This window comes from Salmo salar, chromosome 20, assembly GCF_965601325.2.
Source record: "Salmo salar chromosome 20, fSalSal1, whole genome shotgun sequence".
NCBI lineage: Eukaryota > Metazoa > Chordata > Actinopteri > Salmoniformes > Salmonidae > Salmo > Salmo salar.
In genome coordinates, this window is record NC_138310.1 from 22,046,133 (window position 1) to 22,071,831 (window position 25,699).

Here is a 25,699-nt window from a genome sequence, read left to right on the forward strand (position 1 = left end):
CCAAATAGCTTTATCCTTATTAATACATTTTATACAACCATTAGATGTAAGTCTCATCGCTGAGGCTAGTATATAAACCTTAGTATGGTAATATGGCAATATTGTCTCTATGAGTTTCATAAAATTGTACCAAGCGGACCAGTTCGTAGCTGGATTCTTCACCGATCTTTTATACCTTCTCCAGAACATAAATGTCGTTCGGTTCCCCCATTCTGTGAGGTGGAAGAGTCCTTTGTTCTCTCTATGAAACCATTCTGTCTCAAAACTGTGGCCTGTGAGGCAGGACATTCCCTTTGGAATTTACGACCGCCTTTTGACCACAGCAGCCTGGGGAGGTAGGTAGGGGGATGGTGCATAGAAAAGGCCTGGGGGGGGTTTAACTGTGCTCGCTGTACCCAAAGAGGGCAATGTCATGACAAAAGCAATGCACGCCTCCTTGCCCCCCTCCCCCCCCCCGTGCTGGTGTCACTAATACCAGCACAGTGTCACTAATATAATACAATACAGGGACCTCTGTCACGTGATAGTTTGTGGCCTTTTGTGTCTTTATGTGCTGTACTGTGTGTTTTTCATTGATTTTATGTTTATTTTTATTGTAGTACTTTGAGTTTTTGAAAATACCTAAACATGTTGTTTTTTTTATAAGAGGTGTAGGTCTATAGTGTTATGTTATTCTGTCTTTCAGGTCCTCAGTGTGCAGGTATCAGACATGGCTGGATACCTTTGTGTGGCTGAAAACAAGGTTGGAGCAGTGGAAAAGCTCTTCAGTCTAACAGTGCAAGGTCAGATGGAATATAAATGTCATTCACATCCCACATTGAGAGGTTTCTTTCAATTCACACAGGAAGGACATGGTTACTGGTTTCATGTGAATGTGTGTGTGTTATTGTGAATGTATGTGACGTGATAGTTGATTCCTGTTCCTCTCCAGTTCCCCCAAGGATGGTGGCTGGCAGGGAGGAGGAGGTGAGTGTGATCGAGGGACACATGGTGTCCCTGCTGTGTGATGTCCAGGCGTACCCTCCTCCAGAGATCACATGGACCAGAGATGGACAGATCCTCCAGTTTAGCATGGGAATCCACATCCTGCCAGGTCAGAGCTAGCTCCTAAACACACTGCCCAGAGCCCATAGCACGCTTCATAACTCCGTGTACTCAAATGTCTGATGAAATCACTGTACATAAACTATGCATTGTAATCTATGTATTGTCTGTACTGTAGGAGGTCAGATGCTGCAGCTGCCCCGGGCCAGACTAGAGGATGCAGGACAGTACGTGTGCACTGCCACCAACTCAGCAGGCCAGGACCAGAAGAGCATCCTGCTTAGTGTTTATGGTGAGAAACACTACGCTAGTATTGTGATGCCCTCATCAGTGTCACACTTCACCTGCTGCATATCTGGATTAGGATTAACAATGACTATTTTATTACTGCTGTGGCTTACAGTCCTGCCCACGCTGAAGCCCCTCCTTGACTCTGAGTCAGAGGTTGTGACCCCTCAGATGGGCTCGTCTGTCACTCTGCGCTGTGAGGCTCGGGGGATCCCGGAGCCTGAGGTCACATGGTACAGGAACGGGCTACAGCTGGCAGCTGGGAATGGACTGAAGGTGGACCAGCAGACACTGGAGATCATGGGAGTGCAGGTGAACACACTGTCATCACCTTCAGTTTGTGCTACTCTAACTGTCTCAAGCATTAGCACTGATAGCTGAGGGCATGACATTAACCCTGTTTTAAGTATCAAAGTGAAACACTGTTGTTCTGTTTCACACTATCTATGGTTCATGGTCCATAGATGGCTGATGGTGGAATCTACACCTGCAAGGTGTCAAATGTGGCTGGACAGGTGGACAGGACCTTCCGCTTGACTGTCCAAGGTGAGACTTGCCTCCCATGTACCCTCCGATTTAGATCTGTTTCTTACATATGATAATACTGGCATATCAGATGTCACAGTATAATGAATCTCATTGTCTCTATGATGTTCCTCTCCTCAGTTCCCCCTGTCCTGGATGGGCCTCTTCATGAGTCTCTCACTCAAAACCTGGGCTCCCATGTCACCTTGTTGTGTGAAGCTACAGGGGTCCCAGTACCTAGCATCACCTGGCTGAAGGATGGCACCCCTATTGGTAAGAGGGTGAAGTTTCAATAATGAACTGTGAAAATACAGTTTTGACAATATCACATTTTGACACTTGTATTAATGCTATTGAATTAATGAGACCTCCAGCTGCTGGTTTAGTCTGACCTGTTTTTTTCCTGCCCAGAGAGCAGTCTGCAGTGGAAGTGGTCGGTACGAGGCAACAGACTGGATCTGGGTCCTCTCACCCTCTCTCATGCTGGGACCTACACCTGTGTGGCCAAGAACAGGGAGGGACAGACTCAGAAGGATTACACTCTCACAGTGCAAGGTAGGCTACAGGCTGTCCACTACACAATCTCCCTCCTTTGCAAATTAGATTAAACCCAAGAGAATCACATTTTGTAAGAGATTCACAACCCTCTGCATGGCCTCTGTTCCACTATGAGTCAGCGCTGTGAGTCATAGTGCTGACCTTTTGTTTCAGTGTCGCCCACGATCCTGGACTCTGGCCACTCGTCTGACCTGAGTGCCCCAGTGGGCGATGAGCTGACTCTGGAGTGCAGAGCGACAGGGACACCTGCACCCCACCTCAGCTGGCTGAAGAATGGAGCCACTCTCGAAGATTCAGACCCCCAAAAAATAGAGTGAGTCCATCTCGCTTACAGTGCAGGCTCCAGCCCAGGTCTGTGTATCAGTGTTATGCTCTTAGTAATTACTGATATGTTTGTCTCCTGTGTTACAGCATAGCCCCTGATGGGAGCACTCTAACCCTGCTAAGGCTCAGGCCTGAGGACTCTGGGACGTACACCTGTCTGGCTGTTAGCCCTGCTGGCCAGGAGAACAAGATCTACACCCTCTTTGTACTGGGTCTGTTGTCTTTTATCTACCTGTTGATCAAAATATGTCCTAACTTAATTGGTACTGATCTTCCCAGAAGCTATTTAGATTCTAAGTAACAATGATTTTGTAATGCCCCTCAGTACCCCCCTCTATCTTGGGCGAGACTAGCGCCCCCAGAGAGGTGCAGACCACTCAGGACAGTGTGGTGACACTGGAGTGCCAGGCAGCGGGAAACCCTCCACCTCAGATCAGCTGGCTGAGAAATGGACGCCCCCTGCTCCTGTCTCCCCGTACCCGCCTTCTCTCAGCAGACACTGTACTTAGGTAAGATTCTACACATGTCAAATGTCAAGTTTGGTTCCTCTCTCACAAAAATGCCTTAATGAAGGATAATGTTTTAGAAAGTGTGTTGGAGCTGTGTATATGCCCTGTGTGTGTGTAGGATTTCTCCAGTGCAGCTGGCAGACTCTGGGATCTATACATGTGTGGCACGCAGTCGCGCTGGCCTCGCCGAGCTCAACTTTGACGTACAGGTTCAAGGTACTAACACCCCATCTCCTTTTGATGCGTACACTACAGATCTGAAGGAGCTGTATCTGTGTGTACTGATATATGTGTATCTGTCTCTGTGTCAGTGCCTCCAGGTGTGGAGCCTGTGGAGTCAGTCACAGTGGTGCGGGGGTCCTTGGTGACACTGACCTGTGAGGCGCGGGGTGTCCCTCCTCCCTCCCTGACCTGGCTGAAGGATGGCCAGCCCCTGTCCCTGCACCGTAACCTGCTGTTGGATGGCCAGGAGACACGGCTGCAGCTGCCTGATGTGGGGCTCTCTGACAGAGGCCTCTACAGCTGTGTCGCCAGCAACCAGGCTGGCAGCAGCACCAAGAGCTTCAACCTCACTGTGTTGGGTGAGCAGATAGAACAAACATTCTCCATTCACCCAAACATAACCTACAAACGGATAAAAAGTTAAAACTCCACTGAAGCAATAGGAAAGGGATGTCATGTTAGTATTTATTTTGTGTTTTAACACTGGTGTCGTTTTGTCCGATTCAGAGCCTCCAAAGATCTCCATCTCCAGTTCTCCAGAAGAGTTGATGGTAGCTGTGAACACTGCTCTGGAGCTGGAGTGTACTGCCGAGGGCATCCCTCCTCCTACCCTCAGCTGGCTCAAGGATGGGCGCCCCTTACAGGGAGATAGTGAGAGAGTGCAGGAGGATGGACACTTTCTTAGGATTGCCCAAGTGCAGGTGAGTCACAAACCCAATGACACAGCATTTAGTTGACATTCAGACCTTATTGCTGTGTTATGATAAACACCAGATAATAATCAGTGATATCTTGGTGGTTAGGTAGAGGATGCAGGTCTTTATACCTGTCTGGCTACCAGCCCAGCGGGCGAGGATGGAAAGAACCACTGGGTCCGGGTTCAAGGTGATGCATGCGTTTACTAGCCATACTTGTTGGTCCTGCCAAAAGGTTGGATTCTGATTATCAACGGTTGTGTCTTCCTGTTCCAGTTCCCCCAACTCTTCTTGGCTCTGATGATGAAAGATTGTTGTCAGTCCCAGCCAAAGGACACCTGACTATGGAGTGCCAGGCTGACCTTGACCCTCCACCTGACATAGAATGGTACAAGGACGACGTGAGACTACAGGTCAGACTGGACGTCAGGGTGGCAGGAATCACAATACATGGTGTTATATAATCTTATTGACTCTTGTCTCTCTTTCTGTCTCCCTCTCTCTCCCTTTCTCTCCTGGTTCCAGCTGGGGGGTCGCATCCAGAGGCTTGCCGGGGGTCAGTACCTGGAGATCCAGAATGTTAGGCCTCAGGACAGTGGCCAGTACAGCTGTGTGGTCACCAACATGGCCGGAAGCACCAGCCTTTCCTACACTGTGGAGATCCTCTGTGAGTTTGAGATGAGTTAAACAGAGGATTGGGATACATTTAATTTACATTGAACAAAAATATAAACGCAACATGCAACAATTTCAACAATTTTACTGAGTTACAGTTCATAGGGAAATGAGTCAGTTTAAATAAATTCATTAGGCCATAATCTGTGGATTTCACATGACTGGTCACAGATACTTAAAGAAATGTTTAGGGACATGGATCAGAAAACCAGTCAGTATCTGGTGTGATTACCATTTGCCTCATGCAGCGTGACACATCTCCAGGATGTTGATTGTGGAATGTTGTCCCATTTCATTTCAATGGCTGTGCGAAGTTGCTGGATATTGGCGGGAACTGGAACACACTGTATTACACGTCGATCCAGAGCATCCCAAAAATGCTCAATGAGTGACATGTCTGTTGAGTATGCAGGCTATGGAGGAACTGGGACATTTTCAGCTTTCATAAATTGTGTACAGATCCTTGCGACATGGGGCCATGCTGAAACATGAGGGGATGGCGTCGGATGAATGGCACAACAATGGGCCTCAGGACCTTGTCACGGTATCTCTGCATTTAAATTGCCATTGATAAAATGCAATTGTGTTCATTGTTCGTAGCTTATGCCTGCCCCTACCATAACCCCACCGGCACCATGGGGCACTCTGTTCACAACGTTGACATCAGCAAACCTTACACGTGGTATGCGGTTGTGAGGCCTGTTGGACATACGGCTTATGGTAGAGTAATGAACATTAAATTCTCTGTCAACAGCTCTGGTGGACATTTTACTGCAGTCAGCATGCCAATTGCACGCTCTCTCAAACCTTGACACATCTGTGGCATTGTGTTGTGTGACAAAAGTGCACATTTTAGAGTGGCCTTTTATTGTCCCCAGCACAAGGTGCACCTGTGTAATGATCATGCTGTTTAATCAGCTTCTTGATATGTCACACCTGTCAGGTGGATGGATTATTTTGGCGAGGGAGAAATGCTCACTAACAGGGATGTAAACAAATTTCTGCACAAAATTTGAGCGAAATAAGCTTTTTGTGCATATGGAACATTTCTGGGATCTTTTATTTCAGCTCATGAAACATAGGACCAACACTGTACATTTTGCATTTATATCTTTGTTCAGTATAATTAAAATATATAGATATGTGTATATAAAGTATATGCAATCTCCGTAGACAAACATTGGCAGTAGAATGGCCTTACTGACTTTTAACGTGGCACCATCATAGGATGCCACTTTTCCAACAAATCAGTTCGTAAAATTATTGCCCTGCTAGAGCTACCCCAATCAACTGTGGGTGCTGTTATTGTGAAGTGAAACTGTCTAGGAGCAACAACGACTCAGCCGCAAAGTGCTAGGCCACATAAGCTCACTCTTGGCATTCTCTCAACCAGCTTCGCCTGGAATGCTTTTCCATCAGTCTTAAAGGAGTTCCCACATTTGTTTAGCACTTGTTGGCAGCTTTTCTTTCACTCTGCAGTCCAACTCATCCCAAACCATCTCAATTGGGTTGAGGTTGGGTGACTGTGGAGGCCAGGTCATCTGATGCAGCACTCCATCACATACATTTACATTTTAGTCATTTAGCAGACGCTCTTATCCAGAGCGACTTACAGTAGTGAATGCATACATTTCATACATTTTTTGGGAATCGAAATACAGTACAGACAATCGGAAACCGTGGGAATCGAACCCACAACCCTGGCATTGAAAACACCATGCTCTACCAACTGAGCCACACGGGATCACTCTCCTTCTTGGTCAAATAGCCCTTACACAGCCTGGAGGTGTGTTGGGTCAATGTCCTGTTGAAAAACAAATCATAGTCCCACTAAGCGCAAACCAGATGGGATGGGATGGCGTATCGCAGCAGAATGCTGTGGTAGCCATGCTGGTTAAGTGTGCCTTGAATTCTAAATAAATCACAGACAGTGTTGCCAGCAAAGCACCCTCACACCATCACACCTCCTCCTCCATGCTTCAGGGTGGGAACTACACATGCAGAGATCATCCGTTCCCCTACTCTGCGTCTCACATAGACATGCAGGTTGGAACCAAAAATGTCAAATTTGGACTCATCAGATTAAACCTTAATTCATTTGAATGTGTGTTTTCTTTTCTTTTTCCCCTCAGTGCCACCAGTCATCAGAGAGAGCAGCTCTGAGGTCACTGCACATATCAGTCAGGATGCAGTCCTGCCTTGTGAAGTAGAGGGGGAAACCTCACCTAGGGTCATGTGGAGGAAAAATGGCATCCCTATAGATTCTGACAATAACAAGTAAGGGCTTACTGCTTTTTGTTCCAGCCAATTAACTTAGGCTATAGAGGTTGTTGGGATACTGTCTTTATACAGATGGGTAGATAGCCCAGTTAGCTGATTGATTGCGTGTGTCCCAGGTACATCATGCTGTCTGAAGGCTCTCTGCGTGTAAAGGCTGTTCAGCTGAGTGACGCTGGGCGCTACTACTGCACCGTGTCCAATCAGGCCGGATCAGATCACAGTGGGATGGACTTACGTGTGTTAGGTAAATACAACTCAGAGAATTACAGAATCACACCATAACACAGTATATTTACGTTTTTACATGGACATTTAGTAGACATTATCCAAAGTGATTTTCAGCACCTTACAGTCAAATGGGTTTGTATGTCATTCCTTATGACTCCATGTTGTGTCCCTGTAGTGGGTCCCTCGATCAGCCCTGGTCCTTTCAATGTGACGGTGACCACAGGGGTGAGAGCCGTACTGAGCTGTGAGACCACAGGTATACCGGCCCCTAAAGTCACCTGGAAGAGGAACGGCACTCCACTAGACCCCAACCAGCAGCCTGGCACATACAAGTAAATGAAGCAGAATGACCTCTCCTGTATGAATTAATGGACATAATCCAAATGGATTCATTCTGAAGTATTGCCTTTAACTTTTTTTTTCTTTTTTTTTCTTAAGGTTACTCTCCTCTGGATCTCTGACAATTTCCTCTCCATCCAATCAGGATGAGGGATACTTTGAATGCACAGCAGCCAATGAGGTTGGAGAGGAGCGCCAGGTCATTGAGGTCATCCTACAAGGTATTGTTGCTTTGAGGTCCTACTCAGACGTTTGTAGACTGCCCTTTCATCTCACATACAGCAGAACAGACTGAGATTTCTCCTCTCTGTCCCTCAGTCGCTCCGACCATTGAAGATGACATTACAACAGTCACTGCCATCAAAATGGCCCCTGTGGTGCTGCCATGCCATGCACAGGGCATCCCAGAGCCCACTGTCAGCTGGACCAAGAGTGGAGCCAAGCTGGGCTCACGGGGAGGGAGTTACCGGGTCCTGCCCACAGGTAGGTACACTTGCTGCTCAGAGGGTACAATGGTGCTGTTGCCATCAGTGATCCTATCATGTTAGTACTTTGGTGTTCATTGTTGTGTTACTGTACTCTTTGGATCCAGGAGTTCTGGAGATCACAGCTGCTACCCCCAGTCATGCAGGGAGGTACACATGCTCTGCCCGGAACCCTGCAGGAGTGACCCACAAACACATCACTCTCACAGTGCAAGGTGGGTCCTCAGGTGGATTGTTGTTAAGGTTATAAAGTAATGGTTCATGTTTTTGCTTTGTAACTCTCTTATGTCTTCATTTTACAGTTGAATAATCTGTGTGTGATAAACCATGTTAATGGGTTTGCCCTCTCCCACTCAGAGCCCCCTGAGATCAGGCCTATGACAGAGGAAGTACAAGTAGTGTTGCATCATGGGACGGTTCTGCCTTGCGAGGTGCAGGGTTTCCCTCGACCCTCCATCACATGGCAACGGGAGGGTGTTCCCATATCAGCTGGTGAGAATGCCCTCTTTGGACACTTGATCAGAAATCAAGCCATTATATAACACAATTGTCATTTATAGTCTGCTGTTTCTGAATAGGGATGTCTTCCTTCCATGGCTCTTCAGGTCACAAACTGGCTCTCCTCTCAAACGGAGCTCTGAAGTTCTCTCGGGTCACTCTGGATGATGCGGGCACCTACCAGTGTCTGGCACAGAACGAAGCTGGCACAGCAATAGGAAGGACACGTCTAGTACTGCAAGGTAACACACTACATTTCTACAGAGCACAGACATGTTGTTCAAACAGCACGGAGGCACTTGTTGATACTTAGATGAGTGTGTGGGCCTCAATAGTGAAAGGTACTATGTGTCTTCGTGTTGCTCCAGTTCCCCCAGTGCTGAGAGTTCCTCGTGAGGAGTACACAGCAGTCCTGGGCCAGCCAGTGAGCCTGGAGTGTTTGGCAGACGGACAGCCCCAGCCGGAGGTGTCCTGGCAAAGGGAGCGCAGGCCACTCACAGAGGGGGCACACGTACAGCTCTTTGCCAATGGCACCCTGAGGATCGCAGCCACACAACGCAGTGATGATGGCCTGTATACCTGCTCAGCCAAAAACCTCGCTGGCAGGGCCAGCCATGACATGAGGCTTGTCATAATGAGTGAGTGTGATATGAGGTCAATATGATATTAAATCAAGGTTAAACCTGACAGTGTCTCATGGAACAGAGTTACTGATCTGCCAGTAATAAACTGACTCGGTCTTTCTTCTAGTCCCGCCCATGATTCCTGTTGGTCAGCCGGAGTTGTCCGTCATCCAGGGCTTCCAGGCCTTGTTGCCCTGTGCGGCTCAGGGTTCACCAGAGCCCAGGGTGTCATGGAAGAAGGATGGTAACATCGTTCCCAGCCTGCCTGGCAAATTCACCGTGCTGCGGTCAGGAGAGCTGATCATTGAGAGGGCAGAGGTCAGAGACACATTTCTGTTTTACATTGCATTATAATGAAGGTGGTTCAGGTGAAGGTCCTGATCAACGTTTTGGCCCTTGTAGCCAGATGATGGTGGTGTGTTCACCTGTGTGGCCACCAACACAGCAGGCACTGTGAGACAGGACACCCGCCTGTCCGTCAACATGAGACCCGCCTTCAAGGAGTTACCTGCTGACGTGACCATGAACAAAGGTCAAAGTCTCAGCTTGTCTTGCCACGCCCAGGGCACCCCTACCCCTGTCGTCTCCTGGACCGCTAACAACAGCCCCTATCCAGGTACACCACTGCCCTCCACTGGCCCCATGTTCTGTTATGATCGATATGATGTAGTCGTAGGTACTGTATATAGTAATAGTCATCTTGATTACTCCAAACATGTCTCTCTCTCTCTCAGTTTCCAGTGTGGACGAGGCAGGCAGAAGCTCCTTGGTGATAGAGAATGTGACCTTGAGGGATGCAGGAACCTATGTGTGCCTAGCAGAGAACAGTGTGGGCACCATCAGAGCACTCTCATTTGTCCGCATCAGAGGTGAGTACTTTCAACACCTCATGACCTTTTGTATTAGTATTGTTTTATATTCCTTGACAGGGGCACACTGTTCGTAATGGATGTGTTATGGTCATGTCTCCTTAGAACCACCGGTGTTGAAGGGAGAGGCCCACACCTCTCAGACTGTGGCACAGAGTGGCACTGCCATGCTGGACTGTCCTGTCCATGGAGACCCCAGTCCGGTCCTCCGCTGGGTCCATGACGGTAGACCCCTTCTCCGCTCCCTTCGCCTGCAACCCCTCCATAATGGCTCCTTGGCCATCTACAGCATCACAGTAAACACAACCCTGGACCTGTCCCACCTGTCCTATCAGTTTCCCTCAGAAATCTATTTATCCAGTGTTAGTTTAATTTGAGAGTTCATATCTTGAGAGTAAAAAATGGCTATAAAAACAAAAAGAGAGTAGGCTTACACAAGAAATGAGAGTGAGAGGATGGACCACTGACTGCAGTCAATCTATACTCCATTTGCAGTCCTGAGTCATGGAACATTGTGTGACCTAACTGCAGTGTGCCAGTCTGGCCAGTCAGATTGTAGTGAGCTCATTCTAAAAAGCCAACAGTATTAGCTGGAGAGGGAGCTCAGAAATGGATGTTCCCAGGCTCGCTCACTGTTGTGTTCTGTGTCTATAATTTTTTTAACTCTGTAATCGATTCTGTAATTGTACACCCTGCAGCTAAAACTTTCACAAAGACAAATGGTTCCCCTTCCTACAGAGTGCTCTAATGTGATACTTCCTCTCTCTGCTGTCATAACGACACTTACTGCAAACAAGCTAATGGAAAAACCTTAAATTCCCTTTTAGAAAATGTCAGCTTTTAAATGCCCCAATGAGGGATGAAAGTGCCATTAAATATCTGAAATAACATAAAAATTATAAAAGCACTCCGTGGAATGTAAGGCAAATCTGTTTACCACTGGAGAAATGTCACTAAATGACATTATGTTATTTGGAAGAGTGAAAGGATGAGGGTCCTGAACAGCATATCAATTCTCATATTTCAGAAGAACAGTGATAACGTGCTTGTGTTAAAAGTGTTTATGCCCTAACATGTATATCTGTCCCCATCTGTGTCAGAGAGAAGATGCAGGGGAGTACCAGTGTGTAGCTGAGAGTGAGGCTGGAGTCGCTGAGAGGACCATTTCTCTCAAAGTACAGAGTGAGTGATGTGGAGCATGAACACAGTCACACAACCTCCATTTCCAAATGCTGGCCTTCATTCAAACAATCTGGAATCAACATGCAGCCCAGGGTACCAAGCTCCCCATCAGAGCCTGGAGTTAGGTCACCTGCAGAAAAAAAGGCTGATATGGAGGATGTAATTCTGGGAGAAGTGGAGTAAAGTCCCCCTAATTAGCCATCCAGACTGAATGGTGGAACATGATTGAAATAATCTATATTTGAGTAGCCTATAATATCTGGTGCAGAGAAGGACATTCTGTGTATGTAACCATAACCTCTGTTGCTAACATGGCTTTTCAAGAGAATGAGCAATCTGCAGATAATTACATTTTAATGCCAACTCTTGATACATGTCCCAAACAAAAGCCTCCTTCGAGACAGAAACTCAGTTCTCTTAGTCCAGGTATTAGAAAACATTGTACCATGAAACCTTTTCAAACCATTAATCAGGCTTAAATGCTCTGGGACCCTCGTTCCAAGCCTCGAGGAATATTGGGAGGTCATCTGAAAATTCGTAGAACATTTATTGAATGACTCTAATCTTGATTTGTTTCTGTTTCTCTGAGAAATGTCTGAAGAAATGTTCTCCTATTTCTACCTTTGGATATTCCATATTCAGGAAGGACAGGGGAGAGGGCTGAGGGGGTGGATAACTTTAAATGCAATAGTATCATATGGAAACATGTCAATGACCTTGAATGTCTTCCTCTCCCCTCATACTTCTCTCACTTATTGGATTATATCGACCACCAACATCTGATATTTATTTATTTATTTATTTCACCTTTATTTAACCAGGTAGGCTAGTTGAGAACAAGTTCTCATTTGCGACCTGGCCAAGATAAAGCATAGCAATTCGACACATACAACAACACAGAGTTACACATGGAGTAAACAAAACATACAGTCAATAATACGGTAGAAAAAAAGAACAAAAAGTCTATATACAGTGAGTGCAAATGAGGTAAGATAAGGGAGTTAAGGCAATAAATAGGCCATGGTGGCGAAGTAATTACAATATAGCAATTAAACACTGGAATGGAAGATGTGCAGAAGATGAATGTGCAAGTAGAGATACTGGGGTTCAAAGGAGCAAGATAAATAAATACAGTATGGGGATGAGGTATATAGATGGGCTGTTTACAGATGGGCTATGTACAGGTGCAGTGATCTGTGAGCTGCTCTGACAGCTGGTGCTTAAAGCTAGTGAGGGAGATGTGAGTCTCCAGCTACTGTGATTTTTGCAGTTCATTCCAGTCATTGGCAGCAGATATCTCGTTTTATGACCATCTAAATGCCATGCTTAAAGAATGTGATCATCTTCATGAGCAATTTCAATATAAACTGGAAAAACAAAACTTGCAGGAGAAAACTCAGAGATCACAGACTATTTCAAATAATACAAGGTCCAACCAGAGGAACACAGTCATCTCAGACTCAAATTGATCTGGTGTTTACTAACAGACCTGATCGAATGACTAAGTCCACTAACTTACTAACTGGCATATCTGACCACAATGTTACATTGGTGGTTAGAAAGATCACTAAAAATAGATTTAAGAACCATATTAATGTGCAACAGTACGATAAAAATATCCCGAAAAGTGAGCAGAGTCAAAGTCAAATTGACTGGTCTGACATGTTAAGCAATCCAGAGTCTGGATACAGAACATTTCTGTCAGCCATTGATAAAGTGGATACCTCTTTTACTAGGAAATTTCACGTTAAGCCAAGGAAAGCTTCTCTGCCATGGCTCAACGAGGACCTCTGGAGGCAGACTGGAGAACGGGATCTTTCCTTGAAAAAAGCACTGAAGTCTGGTCAGAATGATGGCAGACGTATATTTACAGCACTGAGAAATAAGGTGATAAGGATTATAAAAAAGCAAAAGCAGAGTTCTTTCTTAGAGTGATCAATGAAGCAAGAAGAAATGGAAAAGTGATTTGGGAAAATTTCAACAAACTAACAGGGAGAGGACCTGGGGGAAAAAACATCCTGAATTAAAGGTTAATGGGATTCTAATTCAAGACTCTGTCAGGGCTCAAAGATTTTCAACCAAGACCACAGTTCTCACTCCCATAGATAATAATAAACCAATATTCAGAATTCCTGAAATCTCAGCATCAGCAGTGGACAGTATTATTATCATTTCAGGAGCTCTAGAACAGAATATGTATTTAGTCTAGACAATGTATTCCTGAAGAGACACAAATATTCTCTGATTGCCCCTATTGTACATCTAGTTAACCTGTGCATCAAATATTGGTTCTTCCCCAATGCTTGGAAGTCTGCTGCAGTGATACCTGTTTAAAATCTGGTGACCCAACACTGGTGGAAAATGACCGTCCTATAAGCATTCTTCCAGTGCTATCAAAAGTAGCTGAAAGATGGGTGGCTGATCATCTGACTGATCACCTCATTCAGGGCAACTCCATACATCAAATTACATTTGGATTCAGAACTAACCATTCTACCGAAACAGACAATTGCTATTTTCTGGAGTGCATTAAATCTAAACTGGACGTAGGTGGTGAAGTCAGTGCAGTCTTCTTGGATCTTAAAAAGGCCTTTTGATACTGTGAATCATGAGGTCCTCCTATCCAAACTATCCTCCCTTAATGTGTCCACTGAAGTTATTAGTTGGCTGTTTTCCTATCTGACAAACAGAAGTCAAAGGGTTCGTTTGGGGGACACTGTCGGACTCTCTTTACTATAATATTGGGGTCCCACAAGGGTCAATATTAGGCCCCCTTCTGTTTACTATCTATATAAATGATCTCCTACTTGCTTGCCCACAAGTTAACATGCAGATGTATGCAGACAATACAGTTATGTATGTACACTCAAAAACTAGAAAACTAGTTAACTTCTCTAGGGCCAGTGGGACGATTTCGTCCCACCTACGTAACAGCCAGTGGAATCCCGTGGCGCGTTATTCAAATACCTTAGAAATGCTATTACTTACATTTTTCAAACATATGACTATTTTACACCATTTTAAAGACAAGACTCTCGTTAATCTAACCACACTGTCCGATTTCAAAAAGGCTTTACAACGAAAACAAAACATTAGATTATGTCAGCAGAGTACCCAGCCAGAAATAATCAGACACCCATTTTTCAAGCTAGCATATAATGTCACATAAACCCAAACCACAGCTAAATGCAGCACTAACCTTTGCTGATCTTCATCAGATGACACACCTAGGACATTATGTTATACAATACATGTTCAATCAAGTTCATATTTATATCAAAATCCAGCTTTTTACATTAGCATGTGACGTTCAGAACTAGCATACCCCCACAAACTTCCGGTGAATTTACTAAATTACTCACTGAATTTACTAAATTACGTTCACAAAAAACATAATTATTTTAAGAATTATAGATACAGAACTCCTCTATGCACTCGCTATGTCCGATTTTAAAATAGCTTTTCGGTGAAAGCACATTTTGCAATATTCTGAGTAGATAGCCCGGCATCACAGGGCTAGCTATTTAGACACCCACCAAGTTTAGCACTCACCAAAATCAGATTTACTATAAGAAAAATGTTATTACCTTTGCTGTTCTTCGTCAGAATGCACTCCCAGGACTTCTACTTCAATAACAAATGTTGGTTTGGTTCAAAATAATCCATAGTTATATCCAAATAGCGGCGTTTTGTTCGTGCGTTCAAGACACGATCCGAAGTGTAAATAAGGGTCACGCGCACGACGCATTTCGTGACAAAAAATGTCTAAATTTTCCATTACCGTACTTCGAAGCATGTCAACCGCTGTTTAAAATCCATTTTTATGCCATTTTTCTCGTAAAAAAGCGATAATATTCCGACCGGGAAAGCGTGTTTACGTTCAAAGAGAGAGAAAATAAAAGCATGGGATCCCCTCGTGCACGAGCCTGAGTCTCATAGTACTCTGACCGGCCACTATCCAAACGCGCTAATGTTTTTCAGCCAGGGGCTGCCTCGATATCATTCAGCTTTTTCCCGGGTTCTGAGAGCCTATGGGAGCCGTAGGAAGTGTCACGTTACAGCAAAGATCCTCAGTTTTCAATAAACAGAGCCAAGAAGAACAAGAACTTGTCAGAGAGGGCACTTCCTGTAAGGAATCTTCTCAGGTTTTTGCCTGCCATATGAGTTCTGTTATACTCACAGACACCATTCAAACAGTTTTAGAAACTTTAGGGTGTTTTCTATCCAAAGCCAATAATTATATGCATATTCTAGTTACTGGGCAGGAGTAGTAACCAGATTAAATCGGGTACGTTTTTTTATCCGGCCGTGTCAATACTGCCCCCTAGCCCTAACAGGTTAACAAGTTAACTGACACTACGGTACATGTTTCTAAAAGGATTACAAATTGTTGCCTGCATTTAAATATCGACAAGACTGTTTGTATGTACTTATCTAAGAAATCCATTGATTCTTCCCAACAAGCTGTTCTTGTTAATGGGGAGAATCTGGAATTTCGGCATCATTTTGGACTTCAACTTGACATTTAAGAAACGTGAAGAAGATGGTTAACACAATCAAGTTTGGATTATCCAACTTTAGGTTTATAAAGACCTTTCCTTCCACAGGAGGCCGCCAAACTATATATGCTATGATCTTCTCACATCTGAGATATTGCCTCACATGCTGGTCCCAAGCAGGAGCTACTATTCTGAAACCAATTGCGTCACTCTACAAACAAACACTTAAGATTTATGATAACAAACCAAACAGTTACCACCATTGTCATATAATTTACAAACATAATTTATTTAGTCTGGATAGCTTTAAGCAGTATGTAGATGCAAGCCTTGTCTTTAAGACCTGCATGATTTTGCCCCTCCACTCCTATGCCGGCATACAGTATAATGCTCAAGGAAAGCACCTCCTGGATAACACGGGCAGTAAGAGGGGATTGTGTCCCTTTTTTGACACAGTAAAATCGGTCAATCAGCCTTCTCTGTTAGAGCTATAATATACTGGAATGCAATGCCCGTGGACTTGAGGAGCTCCACTGATTATTGTATTTTTAAATTGAAAACATGGCTCAAATCTATCCAAACCTGTTCAGAGTTATCTGTGGTTCTTCATATGTAAGATGATAGTGTTGTTAGAATTATATATTTTTGGATGTAATGTATTTGTATTGTTTTAGTCAGTATTTGTATAGTGGCTGTGTAAAGGCCCTTACCATTACACAGGCCCAAATTAGCTTTTGGCTAACCCTGGCATATTTACATGATGTTGCATTATTGTAATATTCATGTTGATTGTCCCCTATAAATAAATAAATAAAATAATTATAATATTCCTACAATTAGATCCTCTTGATCCATTAGATCAAATGAATAAGAAAACACACAATAGTAATTATGGATTGTTTATTTAATTCTCTATATGGATGATCCCTCCCTCCCTACTCTCCCTCCCTCTCCTGCCACAGTCAATGGAGGTTATTCTAACTGGGAGGATTGGGGCCCATGCAGCACCACCTGTGGTCGAGGGAATCAGGAGCGAATCAGGTTATGCGACAATCCAGAGCCGGCCAATGGGGGGAAATCATGTGACGCTCCCAGTAGGGACTCCAGGAGATGTCAGACTGGACTTTGTCCAGGTATGGCTGATTGAACTGTTCTCCTGTCACTCCAAACGGATGCAGCTGAATTTAACAATGAAATTATGTATGTACATAGAAGATGTAGTACTACAGCTACTCTTAAATAATGTGTAACTTAATACTTCTCTCTCTCTCTCTCTGTGTTTGTTGACTGAAGGGGAGGCCCCTCGTAAGGCCAGGGGGAGTCTGATAGGGGTGGTGAATGATAGGGAATTTGGGGTGTCGTTCCTGGAGGCTAACATCACAGAGAACCCGGAAGAGGGCACCAGCACCATGCAGGCCCACCTGGATAACATCCCTCCTAGTGTGGGTGAGTGCGAGAGATGTCTTACAGTAACCAGTAGGATCCTCTCAGAAGCACATCTAAATGCAAAAATCAAGCACTTGCTGTAAAGTTATTTCCCATAATCAAGCATTTGCTGTAAAGTTATTTACCATAATCAAGTACTTCATGTAAAGTTATTTCCCATAATCAAGCACATAGATCACTCAGCCACTGATCATTGCTGTATCCTGACCTATCATACTTTGCTCAGAGGTATTTCCATAGAGGCTGTGGTCTAACTACTGATGTTTTGCAGGTCCATTGCTACGGGTGTTGGTGTCTGTGTTTGCTCCCATCTACTGGACCACAGTGCTGCAGACTGGAGCAGCCAGGAACGGCTACTCCCTGACCCAGGGCCTGTTCAGACAGGAGTCACAGCTGGAGTTTGACACAGGTCAGCACTGAAGAACAGATACAGTAACATCCTGTAAATTAACCTGAACTAAGGTTTACTCTACTGTAAATGTAGTCCTATAACTGTGGTTGTCTCTTGTAAGCGGAATTGTCCCTTTAAATCTGTACATTGTAAGAGAACCAGCAGAGGGCGTAGTTCTCCATGACTGCAGGTTTTTGTTTTTACTAGGATCTGGTTTCAATGACGGACTCCTTTGGCAACTTCAATAAGAACCCCCAAAAATATTGGGTGGGTCCTCTTCAGACAGACAACTCTCCCAAGTGACTGTTTTATAATGTATCCCAGATGTATTTGAATGTTGTGTTTGTGTTCGTAACCAGGAGAGATCCTTCGGTTGACCCATGTAGCCAGAGGTCTGGACTCAGAGGGGGCTCTCCTAATAGACATTGTTATCAACGGCTTTGTCCCTCCAACATTATCAACCTCCCATCTCAATCTGCAGGTGTGTAATGACTAACACTGTCATCCTAAGGCCAGCTGAAGTCCCTGACTGTGACTAACCATAAGTCTTAATTAAATCTCTTAATTAAATCTCTATATAATCTATCTCTAATATGATGATTGCTTTGTGTCATGCAGGAGTTTGATGAGTCATACGTGCAAACGGGACCAGGGCAGCTGTACTCATGGTCGTCCCAGGCCCACCAGAGAACAGGCGGTCCCATGGTGCTGCGCTGTAACCACTCCATCATCTACGAGGGCCGAGAGGAGCGTCAGGGGCCACTGCTGCAGCTCATCAAGGTGTCCCAGATGAATGGCATCTACAGCGTGTTCACTCTCAGTCTGGACTTCCAGATCACAGCCTCCCTACTCCTACCTGGTCAGTGGAAATACAAAACAGATTACCACAAGGCAGGCTAACACAATACAGACTTACACAATACAGACTAACAGACAGTCAGACACTTGACTTTTAACCTCCCTGGGCAAGGTGGGACGTTTGCGTCCCACCTACGTAACAGCCAGTGGAATCGCGTGGCGCGAAATACAAATACCTCAAAAATGCTATAACTTCAATTTCTCAAACATATGACTATATTACACCATTTTAAAGACAAGACTCTCGTTAATCTAACCACATTGTCCGATTTCAAAAAGGCTTTACAGCGAAAGCAAAACATTAGATTATGTCAGGAGAGTACCCTGCCAAAAATAATCACACAGCCATTTTCAAAGCAAGCATATATGTCACAAAAACCAAAACCACAGCTAAATGCAGCACTAACCTTTGATGATCTTCATCAGATGACACTCCTAGGACATTATGTTATACAATACATGCATGTTTTGTTCAATCAAGTTCATATTTATATCAAAAACCAGCTTTTTACATTAGCACGTGATGTTCAGAACTAGCATACCCACCGCAAACTTCCGGTGAATTTACTAAATTACTCACGATAAACGTTCACAAAATACATAACAGTTATTTTAAGAATTATAGATACAGAACTCCTTTATGCAATCGCGGTGTCAGATTTTAAAATTGCTTTTCGGCGAAAGCACATTTTGCAATATTCTGAGTACATAGCTCAGCCATCACGGCTAGCTAATTTGACACCCACCAAGTTTGGCCCTCACCAAACTCAGATTTACTATAAGAAAAATTGGACTACCTTTGGTGTTCTTCGTCAGAATGCACTCCCAGGACTTCTACTTCAACAACAAATGTTGTTTTGGTTCCAAATAATCCATAGTTATATTCAAATACCTCCGTTTTGTTCGTGCGTTCAGGTCAGTATCCGAAGGGTGACGCGCGAGTGCATTTCGTGACAAGAACATTTCAAAATATTCCATTATCGTACTTCGAAGCATGTCAAACGCTGTTTAACCTGTTTAGGATAGGGGGCAGTATTGACACGGCTGGATAAAAAACGTACCCGATTTAATCTGGTTACCACTCCTACCCAGTAACTAGAATATGCATATACTTATTACATATGGATAGAAAACACCCTAAAGTTTCTAAAACTGTTTGAATGGTGTCTGTGAGTATAACAGAACTCATTTGGCAGGCAAAAACCTGACAAGGTTTCAGGCAGGAAGTGGCCTGTCTGACAAGGTGTCGTTCTTCTTGTCTCTGTTTATTGAAGAGTGAGGATCTTAGCTGTCCCGTGACACTTCCTACGGTTGCCATAGGGTCTCAGAAGGCTGCAAAAAGCGGAATCGTGGCTTTGCAGGCTCTGGCTGAAACAAAGTAGCGCGTTTGGGTAGTGGCTGGTTACAGTACTGTGAGACTCAGGCGCGTGCCCGCGTCGACCGAAAGCTTTGTTTACTTTCCTCAGTTTAGCTAAATGGACATTCCCGGTCGGAATATTATCGCTTTTTTACGAGAAAAATGGCATAAAAATGGATTTTAAACAGCGGTTGACATGCCTCGAAGTACGGTAATGGAATATTTAGATTTTTTTTGTCACGAATTGCACCATGCGCACGACCCTGATTTACCATTTCAGATAGTGTCTGGGACGCACGAACAAAACGCCGCTATTCGGATATAACGATGGATTATTTTGGACCAAACCAACATTTGTTATTGAAGTAGCAGTCCTGGGAGTGCATTCTGACGAAGACAACAAAAGGTAATCAAACTTTTATAATAGTAAATATGATTATGGTGAGTGCTAAACTTGCCGGGTGTCTAAATAGCTAGCCCGTGATGCCTGGGCTATGTACTTAGAATATTGCAAAATGTGCTTTCACCAAAAAGCTATTTTAAAATCGGACATATCGAGTGCATAGAGGAGGTCTGTATCTATAATTCTTAAAATAATTGTTATGCTTTTTGTGAACGTTTATCGTGAGTAATTTAGTAAAATGTTACCGAATTCCTCCGGAAGTTTGCGGGGGTTATGCTAGTTCTGAACGTCACATGCTAATGTAAAAAGCTGGTTTTTGATATAAATATGAACTTGATTGAACAAAACATGCATGTATTGTATAACATAATGTCCTAGGGTTGTCATCTGATGAAGATCATCAAAGGTTAGTACTGCATTTAGCTGTCTTCTGGGTTTATGTGACATTATATGCTAGCTTGAAAAATGGGTGTCTGATTATTTCTGGCTTGGTACTCTGCTGACATAATCTAATGTTTTGCTTTCGTTGTAAAGCCTTTTTGAAATCGGACAGTGTGGTTAGATTAACGAGAGTCTTGTCTTTAAATAGCTGTAAAATAGTCATATGTTTGAGAAATTGAAGTAATAGGATTTTGAAGGTTTTGAAAATCGCGCCACAGGCTTCAAGTGGCTGTTACGTAGGTGGGACGAATTCGTCCCGCCTAGCCCATAGAGGTTAAAATCAATTTTTATGCTATTTTTCTCGTAAAATAGCGATAATATTCCAACCGGGCGACGTTGTATTCATTCAAAGGCTGAAAGAAAAAAATTGAGAATTCTCATGAACGCGCATCTCCAGTGTCGCTGTTCCCAGCCTGACCACTCACAAACAGAGCTGCTGTACTTAGCCCAGAGTCTGCAGACACCCCATTACACTTTCTGGCGCCTTCTGAGAGCCAATGGAAGCCTTAGAAAATGTCACGTTACAGCAGAGATGCTGTATTTTCGATAGAGATGCCACAGAAGGAGAACAAATTGTCAGACAGGGCACTTCCTGTATGGAATCTTCTCAGGTTTTGGCCTGCCATATGAGTTCTGTTATACTCACAGACACCATTCAAACAGTTTTAGAAACTTTAGTGTTTTCTATCCAAATCTACTAATTATATGCATATTCTCGTTTCTGGGCAAGAGTAGTAACCAGTTTAAATCGGGTACGTTTTTTTATCCGGCCGTGCAAATACTGCCCCCTAGCCCCAACAGGTTAATTTTAACTGATGCACTGTAGCAAACACATTCATTTTTAAGATGTCATTTTCATTATTTAAAGTTGTGGTACAGTAACATCATCTGCTCATGGATTGAATGTGCTCCTCTGTCTTTAGATGGGGATGGAAAAACGTGCCCGGAAGGTTTTGTCCTGGATACAGCCTCTTACTGTACTGGTACGTTTTGTATACCTTTTCCTCCTTCAATTTCTTTCGTCGATCGACCAATGTTATTTTGTAGTTTGCATTTCAATTAACTCATTAATGCATATTATCATTATAAACTGTATCTGAATGCTTAGATGAGGATGAATGTGCTGCCGAGTCGCCTTGCTCTCATTCCTGCAACAATGTGATGGGTGGCTTCTCCTGTGCCTGTCCCTCTGGCTTCACCATCTCCCCAGAAACCAACACATGTCAAGGTCAGCCACAGGAAACTCTAACTGAATGCTGCATACTTTATCACACCGTTATACCGTATACTGTATCTCCTAATTAGATACAACGTTACAGAAAGTGATCGGTCTGTAAAGGGATCTGGTATCATGGTGATTTGTATGCTATATTTAGAAGGTAATCTATTGTGAAATTTGTTTAAAAAAATGTTGGGGGATAAATTGTCAACAGAATCAGTTAGCTAGCACACACACTATTTGGTTCCGGGGTGATATTATCGCTATGAAAGTATACATCCTACTGCTGTATTGCAGACAGTGTCCTTGTGTTTGACCTCACATGTGGTATCTCTACAGATATTGATGAATGTGCCCAGGGCTCCCACATGTGCCACTACAACCAGCAGTGTGTGAACACGGTTGGCACATACCACTGCCAGGCTAAATGTGGCCCAGGGTTCAAGCCCAGCGCCATGGGAACCAGCTGTGAAGGCAAGTCTATTCACAACAAATACACTTTTGGGGGGGGGATTCTCTTTCAGTCATTCATCAACTGAATAGAATACATTCTAGTCTCCATCCTATAATAGGGTGTTGACAATAAGGCATATTAGTAACAGAGTTTGACCTGTGGTGTGAGTTTCAGATGTGGATGAGTGCCAGGAGTCATCTCTCTCCCCGTGTCAGCAGCAGTGTCTGAACAGCCTGGGCTCCTTCCGCTGTGTCTGCAACCCTGGCTACCAGCTGTCTGGCCAGCGCTGTCTGGGTCAGTGGACCCTGTGACTCACTGATGATATTTTCAACAGAATCAAATCTTTCATACCAGTATCATATGGAAGCAGTGATTTAAATTGTGGGATCTCTAACCCTTTATGTTTGTTTGTATACAGACATCAACGAGTGCAGCAGGAATGTGTGCCCAGCTCACCAGCAGTGCCGCAACACAGAGGGAGGCTACCAGTGTTTCGACAGCTGCCCAGCTGGCATGAGAATGGGAGAGAATGGGGCCTGCGTGGGTATGATGCCATTTATACTTCACCCATCTTTTACTTTGAATGTTGTTGCACGCAGGTACAGGTTTGTGGTGTGAGAATGCTGATCCTACCATTACAGTATGCCCTGTGTTTACCAACATTGTGGTTCACAGATGTGGACGAATGCCAGGATGGAAGCCACTTGTGCCGTTACAGCCAGATGTGTCAGAACACCATAGGAGGGTACGGCTGTGTCTGCCCCAGAGGTTATCAGTCCCAGGGGGTGGGCCGTCCATGCCTGGGTAAGACACTTCATTTTGGCATAGACATGTATTGCTTCACTAAACAATATGCTACTGTCCAATAAAATCTTGTTATAAGTAGTGTCTGAGTCTTGTTTTGCCTTTCAGACATTGATGAGTGCCTACAGACGCCAAGCCCCTGTGCCCACCAGTGCCGTAACGTGCCAGGCAGCTTCCGGTGCCTCTGCCCACCAGGCACTGTGTTAACGGGGGATGGGCGCTCTTGTGCTGGTCTAGAGAGAGGACAGGTCTTCTCCAACGGTAGCCGCGTCAGGGCAAGACTGCGCCCACAGCTGGTGTCATCGCTGGGTAGGCCCATTCTCTCTCGGCATCATGGGGTATCCCGCATCACCAGACAGAGCTGCCCCATAGGCTATACCAACAGCGATGGCACATGTGTCGGTGAGTCGTCCCCCCCCCCCCCCCGAAGTAGTAGGAGTCCCGTTCAGTCATATAATTGGCATCTGTGTTTGTGGACAAGATGGAGATAAAGCTTTGCAGCTTCTCATTTTCCTTGAATGTCTGTAAGCAAAGGCCACAAGCAAGAGAGTTGAGTCTGGTGCGTCTTGCTCACCTCATTGTGTCATCGGTCTCTGTACAGATGTGGATGAGTGCTTGCTGAGGAACCCATGCCAACATGATTGTCGGAACACAATAGGCAGTTTCCAGTGCCTCTGTCCTACAGGCTACCAGCTGTTACCCAACAGCAGGAGCTGCAGAGGTATGGAGAAAACAAACAATACACATAAACACTACATAAACCACCCACCACGATTAGGTTTACATTGCCAAGAACACGCACAGATACTGAGTTTCCTTTCTGATGCTTGCAGACATTGATGAGTGTGCAGTACAAGGCATCCAGTGTGGACACAACCAGATGTGCTTCAACACTCGTGGAGGATATCAGTGTTTGGACACGCCCTGCCCTGCATCCTATCAGAAAGGAAGAAGTCCAGGGTATGGAGCTTCAGTAAAACACCACTGTGTGTTTGCAATGTGTGGTTAGACAGATCGTTTCCTGGGTATTTTTGTAATCAAATTGTATTAGTCACATGCACCAAATACAACAGGTGTAGACCTTACAGTGAAATGCTTACTTACGAGCCCCTAACCAACAATGCAGTACAAATAAGAATAAGAAATAAAAGTAACAAGTAATTAAAGAGCAGCAGTAAAATAACAATAGCGAAAATATACACAGGGGGGTACCGGTACAGAGTCAATGTGCGGTGGCACCGGTTAGTCGGGGTAATTGAGGTAATATGTACATGTAGGTAGAGTTATTAAAGGAACTATGCATAAATGATAACAACAGAGAGTAGCAGCGGTGTAAAGGGGGGGGCAATGCAAATAGTCCAGGGTAGCCATTTGAGTAGATGTTCAAGAGTCTTATGGCTTGGGGGTAGAAGCTGTTTAGAAGCCTCTTGGACCTAGACTTGGCGCTCCGGTACCGCTTGCCGTGCGGTAGCAGAGAGAACAGTCTATGACTAGGGTGGCTGGAGTCTTTGACAATTTTTAGGGCCTTCCTCGGACACCGCCTGGTATAGAAGTCCTGGATGGCAGGAAGCTTTGCCCCAGTGATGTACTGGGCCGTACGCACTTCCCTCTGTAGTGCCTTGCGGTCGGAGGGCGAGCAGTTGCCATACAGTCAGGATGCTCTTGATGGTGCAGCTGCAGAACCTTTTGAGGATCTGAGGACCCATGCCAAATTCTTAGGTTTTGTTGTGCCCTCTTCACAACTGTCTTGGTGTGCTTGGACCATGTTAATTTGTTGGTGATGTGGACACCAAGGATCTGGAAGCTCTCAACCTGCTCCACTACAGCCCCGTCGATGAGAATGGGGGCGCGCTCGGTCCTCTTTTTCCTGTAGTCCACAATCATCTCCTTTGTCTTGATCACGTTGAGGGAGAGGTTGTTGTCCTGGCACCACACGGCCAGGTCTCTGACCTCCTCCCTATAGGCTGTCTCATCGTTGTCGTGATCAGGCCTACCACTGTTGTGTTATCAGCAAATGTAATGATGGTGTTGGAGTAGTGCCTGGCCATGCAGTCATGAGTGAACAGGGAGTACAGGAGGAGAATGAGCACGCACCCCTGAGGGGCCCCTGTGTTGAGGATCAACGTGGCGGATGTGTTGTTACCGACCCTTACCTCCTGGCGACGGTCCATCAGGAAGTCCAGGATCCATCATTTAGGCAGGTTACCTTAGTGTTCTTGGGCACAGGGACTATAGTGGTCTACTTGAAACATGTTGGTATTACAGACTTGGACAGGGAGAGGTTGAAAATGTCAGTGAAGACACTTGCCAGTTGGTCAGCGCATGCTCGCAGTACACGTCCTGGTAATCTGTCAGGCCCTGCGGCCTTGTGAATGTTGACCTGTTTAAAGGTCTTACTCACATCGGCTTCAGGGAACAGCAGTCTTCCGGAACAGCTGGTGATCTCATGCATGTTTCAGTGTTATTTGCCTCGAAGCGAGCAT

General features: G+C 44.7%; 1 protein-coding gene across 1 annotated transcript in view; it reads left to right on the plus strand.

Moving 5' to 3' along the window:
• LOC106579900 (hemicentin-1) overlaps positions 1-25,699 on the plus strand; it is an 83,394-nt gene that overhangs the window by 55,060 nt on the left and 2,635 nt on the right. The window contains exons 37-80 of the mRNA XM_014160253.3: positions 686-782; positions 932-1,093; positions 1,223-1,336; positions 1,448-1,644; positions 1,797-1,878; positions 1,999-2,130; positions 2,269-2,412; positions 2,569-2,728; positions 2,827-2,951; positions 3,065-3,248; positions 3,367-3,464; positions 3,560-3,829; positions 3,978-4,171; positions 4,274-4,355; positions 4,442-4,578; positions 4,691-4,832; positions 6,973-7,117; positions 7,237-7,364; positions 7,524-7,680; positions 7,787-7,908; positions 8,006-8,170; positions 8,280-8,387; positions 8,530-8,664; positions 8,778-8,912; positions 9,039-9,308; positions 9,421-9,611; positions 9,696-9,909; positions 10,028-10,162; positions 10,268-10,458; positions 11,263-11,344; positions 16,806-16,976; positions 17,137-17,289; positions 17,561-17,698; positions 18,040-18,161; positions 18,299-18,539; positions 21,663-21,722; positions 21,848-21,967; positions 22,298-22,432; positions 22,587-22,706; positions 22,831-22,956; positions 23,088-23,216; positions 23,325-23,618; positions 23,818-23,937; positions 24,050-24,176. Coding sequence (XP_014015728.2) covers positions 686-782; positions 932-1,093; positions 1,223-1,336; positions 1,448-1,644; positions 1,797-1,878; positions 1,999-2,130; positions 2,269-2,412; positions 2,569-2,728; positions 2,827-2,951; positions 3,065-3,248; positions 3,367-3,464; positions 3,560-3,829; positions 3,978-4,171; positions 4,274-4,355; positions 4,442-4,578; positions 4,691-4,832; positions 6,973-7,117; positions 7,237-7,364; positions 7,524-7,680; positions 7,787-7,908; positions 8,006-8,170; positions 8,280-8,387; positions 8,530-8,664; positions 8,778-8,912; positions 9,039-9,308; positions 9,421-9,611; positions 9,696-9,909; positions 10,028-10,162; positions 10,268-10,458; positions 11,263-11,344; positions 16,806-16,976; positions 17,137-17,289; positions 17,561-17,698; positions 18,040-18,161; positions 18,299-18,539; positions 21,663-21,722; positions 21,848-21,967; positions 22,298-22,432; positions 22,587-22,706; positions 22,831-22,956; positions 23,088-23,216; positions 23,325-23,618; positions 23,818-23,937; positions 24,050-24,176 — 6,554 coding nt within the window. The remainder of the gene's footprint in view (positions 1-685; positions 783-931; positions 1,094-1,222; positions 1,337-1,447; positions 1,645-1,796; positions 1,879-1,998; positions 2,131-2,268; positions 2,413-2,568; positions 2,729-2,826; positions 2,952-3,064; positions 3,249-3,366; positions 3,465-3,559; positions 3,830-3,977; positions 4,172-4,273; positions 4,356-4,441; positions 4,579-4,690; positions 4,833-6,972; positions 7,118-7,236; positions 7,365-7,523; positions 7,681-7,786; positions 7,909-8,005; positions 8,171-8,279; positions 8,388-8,529; positions 8,665-8,777; positions 8,913-9,038; positions 9,309-9,420; positions 9,612-9,695; positions 9,910-10,027; positions 10,163-10,267; positions 10,459-11,262; positions 11,345-16,805; positions 16,977-17,136; positions 17,290-17,560; positions 17,699-18,039; positions 18,162-18,298; positions 18,540-21,662; positions 21,723-21,847; positions 21,968-22,297; positions 22,433-22,586; positions 22,707-22,830; positions 22,957-23,087; positions 23,217-23,324; positions 23,619-23,817; positions 23,938-24,049; positions 24,177-25,699) is intronic.